The sequence below is a fragment of the Lupinus angustifolius genome, chromosome LG11, assembly GCF_001865875.1.
Source record: "Lupinus angustifolius cultivar Tanjil chromosome LG11, LupAngTanjil_v1.0, whole genome shotgun sequence".
Classification (NCBI taxonomy): domain Eukaryota; kingdom Viridiplantae; phylum Streptophyta; class Magnoliopsida; order Fabales; family Fabaceae; genus Lupinus; species Lupinus angustifolius.
Window position 1 is genome coordinate 18,464,323 of NC_032019.1, and position 2,795 is coordinate 18,467,117.

The 2,795-nt window shown below is 38.4% G+C and overlaps 1 protein-coding gene across 1 annotated transcript; it reads left to right on the top strand.

Annotated features, from left to right (window-relative positions):
* Positions 247-2,309, top strand: LOC109359311 (pentatricopeptide repeat-containing protein At3g12770-like). Its single transcript, XM_019603927.1, has 2 exons — positions 247-2,226; positions 2,290-2,309. The coding sequence occupies exon 1, from the start codon at positions 287-289 to the stop codon at positions 2,168-2,170; it is 1,884 nt and encodes a 627-aa protein (XP_019459472.1). The 5' UTR covers positions 247-286; the 3' UTR covers positions 2,171-2,226; positions 2,290-2,309.

Below are 2,795 nucleotides of genomic sequence, written 5' to 3' on the forward strand. Positions count from 1 at the left end.
ATTAATATATATAGTGTCTAATAAGATCTTATATAACTAGATCAATATATTTGTTCGTCCCACTTACCTAATTTGAAATTGAAACAAATTATTTGTCTAATATTGTATAATTGATAATATTTCCAAATTAGAAAAATCAATAAGTCCATTCGATTCTGATTTTACATTTTACATTTCACTTAATTATTATACTTTGAATTACAATTTTATAATATGATAATTTCCCATGTACCTAGACTCGCCAAAATCAAACACAATCTCAACGAAACTGGTAGTTGTGACTGTTATGGTTCTTCATAGGACATTTATCCTCACAACCTCTCGATATTACAATTCTACCACTCTCTCACACACACCACTTCATCTTCATCTCCTCAATTTGCTTCAACTCTGCATCGATCATCGCTCTCATAAACTCACTCAACAATCTCACACTCAAATAATCTCAAATGGGTTTTCCCAAAACGCTTTTCTCACCACTAGGCTCGTTTCTGCATACGCCACGTGCAAAATGTTAACCATGTCAAGGTTCGTTTTTGAGTCCATTGAGACCAAAAACGTTTATCTATGGAACTCCCTCATTAATGGGTATGTTAAAAATCACGACTTTGATGAAGCCCTCGTGTTGTTTCATGAAATGGGTCGTCGTAGTGTGGTCCCGGATGATTACACTCTCGCAACGATTTCGAAGGTTTGTGGTGAGGTTCAGGACTTGGGGTTTGGGAAATTGGTTCATGGGAAGAGTATAAGGATTGGGTTTGTGTCGGATATTGTTGTTGGTAATTCTGTGATGGCAATGTATAGTAGGTGTGGGATGTTTGTTGATGCAATGAAAGTGTTTGATGAAATGCCTCACAGGAATGTGGGTTCGTTTAATGTTATAATTTCTGGCTGCGCTGCCTTGGGAGATTGTAATCCTACTTCAGGTGACGATTTGTGGAAGTTTTTTGTGAGAATGCTATCTGAAGGTTTTAAGCCCGATGCTTTCACCATTGCGAGTCTCTTGCCTATGTGTTGTGCTGGGAAATGGGATTATGGGAGGGAACTTCACTGTTATCTTGTGAAAAACGGGTTGGGTTTGAAGATGGGTTCAGATGTTCATGTGGGGTCTTCTTTGATAGATATGTACTCAAGGAATAACAAAGTTTTTCTTAGCAGGAGAGTATTTGATCAAATGGAAAGCAGAAACATATATGTGTGGACAGCATTGGTCAATGGTTATGTACAAAATGGCGCGCCAGAGTATGCTTTGATTCTTCTCCGCGATATGCAAATGTTTGATGGAATACGACCTAATAAAGTGTCACTTGTTAGTGTGCTTCCGGCTTGTAGCACACTTGCTGGATTGATTGGAGGGAAACAAATACATGCATTTTCTATTAAAATGGAATTGAGTAATGATATTTCCCTATGTAATGCTTTAATTGATATGTATGCCAAATGTGGGAGTTTGGATTATGCAAGACTAGTCTTCGAAAATGATTCCCGCATCAAAGATGCTATATCATGGAGTTCAATGATCTCTGCATATGGATTACATGGAAGAGGAGAGGAAGCTGTCATTATGTATTACAAAATGCTTGATCAAGGGATCAAACCCGACATCATAACAGTGGTTGGTATTCTTTCTGCTTGTAGCAAATCAGGCTTAGTAGATGAAGGCATTGGTATATATAACTCATTGATGGCTAAATATGAAATGAAACCAACAATTGAAATTTGTGCTTGTGTAGTAGATTTGTTAGGTCGGTCAGGCAAGCTCGACCAAGCCTTAGAGTTCATCAATGAAATGCCTCTAGATCCTGGTCCAAGTGTTTGGGGATCTCTTTTAAGTGCCTCCATAACGCATGGGAATTCAATGACAAGAGACCTAGCTTATAGGCGTCTCTTAGAGCTAGAGCCAGAAAACCCTTCAAATTATATCTCGCTTTCAAACACGTACGCGTCATATACAAGATGGGATGTGGTAGCTGAGGTGAGAACAGAGATGAAAGAAAGAGGTTTAAGAAAAGTTCCAGGTTGCAGTTGGATAACTATTAGCGGCAAGACTCATTCTTTTTTGGTTGCTGACAAAGCACATCCTTCTTCTAGTTTAATCTATGAAATGTTGGAAGACCTCGTATCGATAATGATAGGAGAAGTTTCTGCTGATATCGATGTTCTGACTTAAATCTCATGGTATTGATGAGATTAAGAGTCTTTTGAAGTTGCTAGCAAACATTGAAAGTTAAACAGCCAAATAGCTCAGCCTTCTGATACAACTTGCTTGGTGATCTTTCATGACTCAAAATCACATATGCTGAACAAGGGCAAAAAGGCCCTATCTTATAGGTGGTTTTAGTGCATGAGTTCTGCTACCCATTTTCCTAACTAAGGAACCCTTCCAATAAATATCTTGCATTTTTGGTTTGTTAACCATTGCCCTAAGGGAATGGCTAACAACACCGTTAGTAAATATGGTTTACTTTAAGGGTTCGTTTGCGAGTTGGAATTTGGAGTGGAAAGGAAGGGTTTCAGAACCATCTCATCAGTATATTTCATAACTCACAAGCCTTCTCTTTCCATTTCCCTCCTCCAAAACTCAACTCGCAAACAAACCCTAAATGTTGTCTTTAAACACGGTGAGTAAGTGGGTGCATTGCGTGCAAGTGAGATGCTTGGAAATTCACACGTGGTCTAGCGATCTCGAAAATGCAACAAATCTCCATGCCAAATCTTAAAATTTGCTAAGATTCCTTGACTTATGTGCAAAAGATCTGCTCATCAGGCTTAGTTGTTAATGAGATTTCATTCAA

What these genes read in the sequence shown, in the direction of transcription:
- LOC109359311 (XM_019603927.1), top strand. Translation starts at nt 287, where the DNA reads ATGGTTCTTCATAGGACATTTATCCTCACAACCTCTCGATATTACAAT.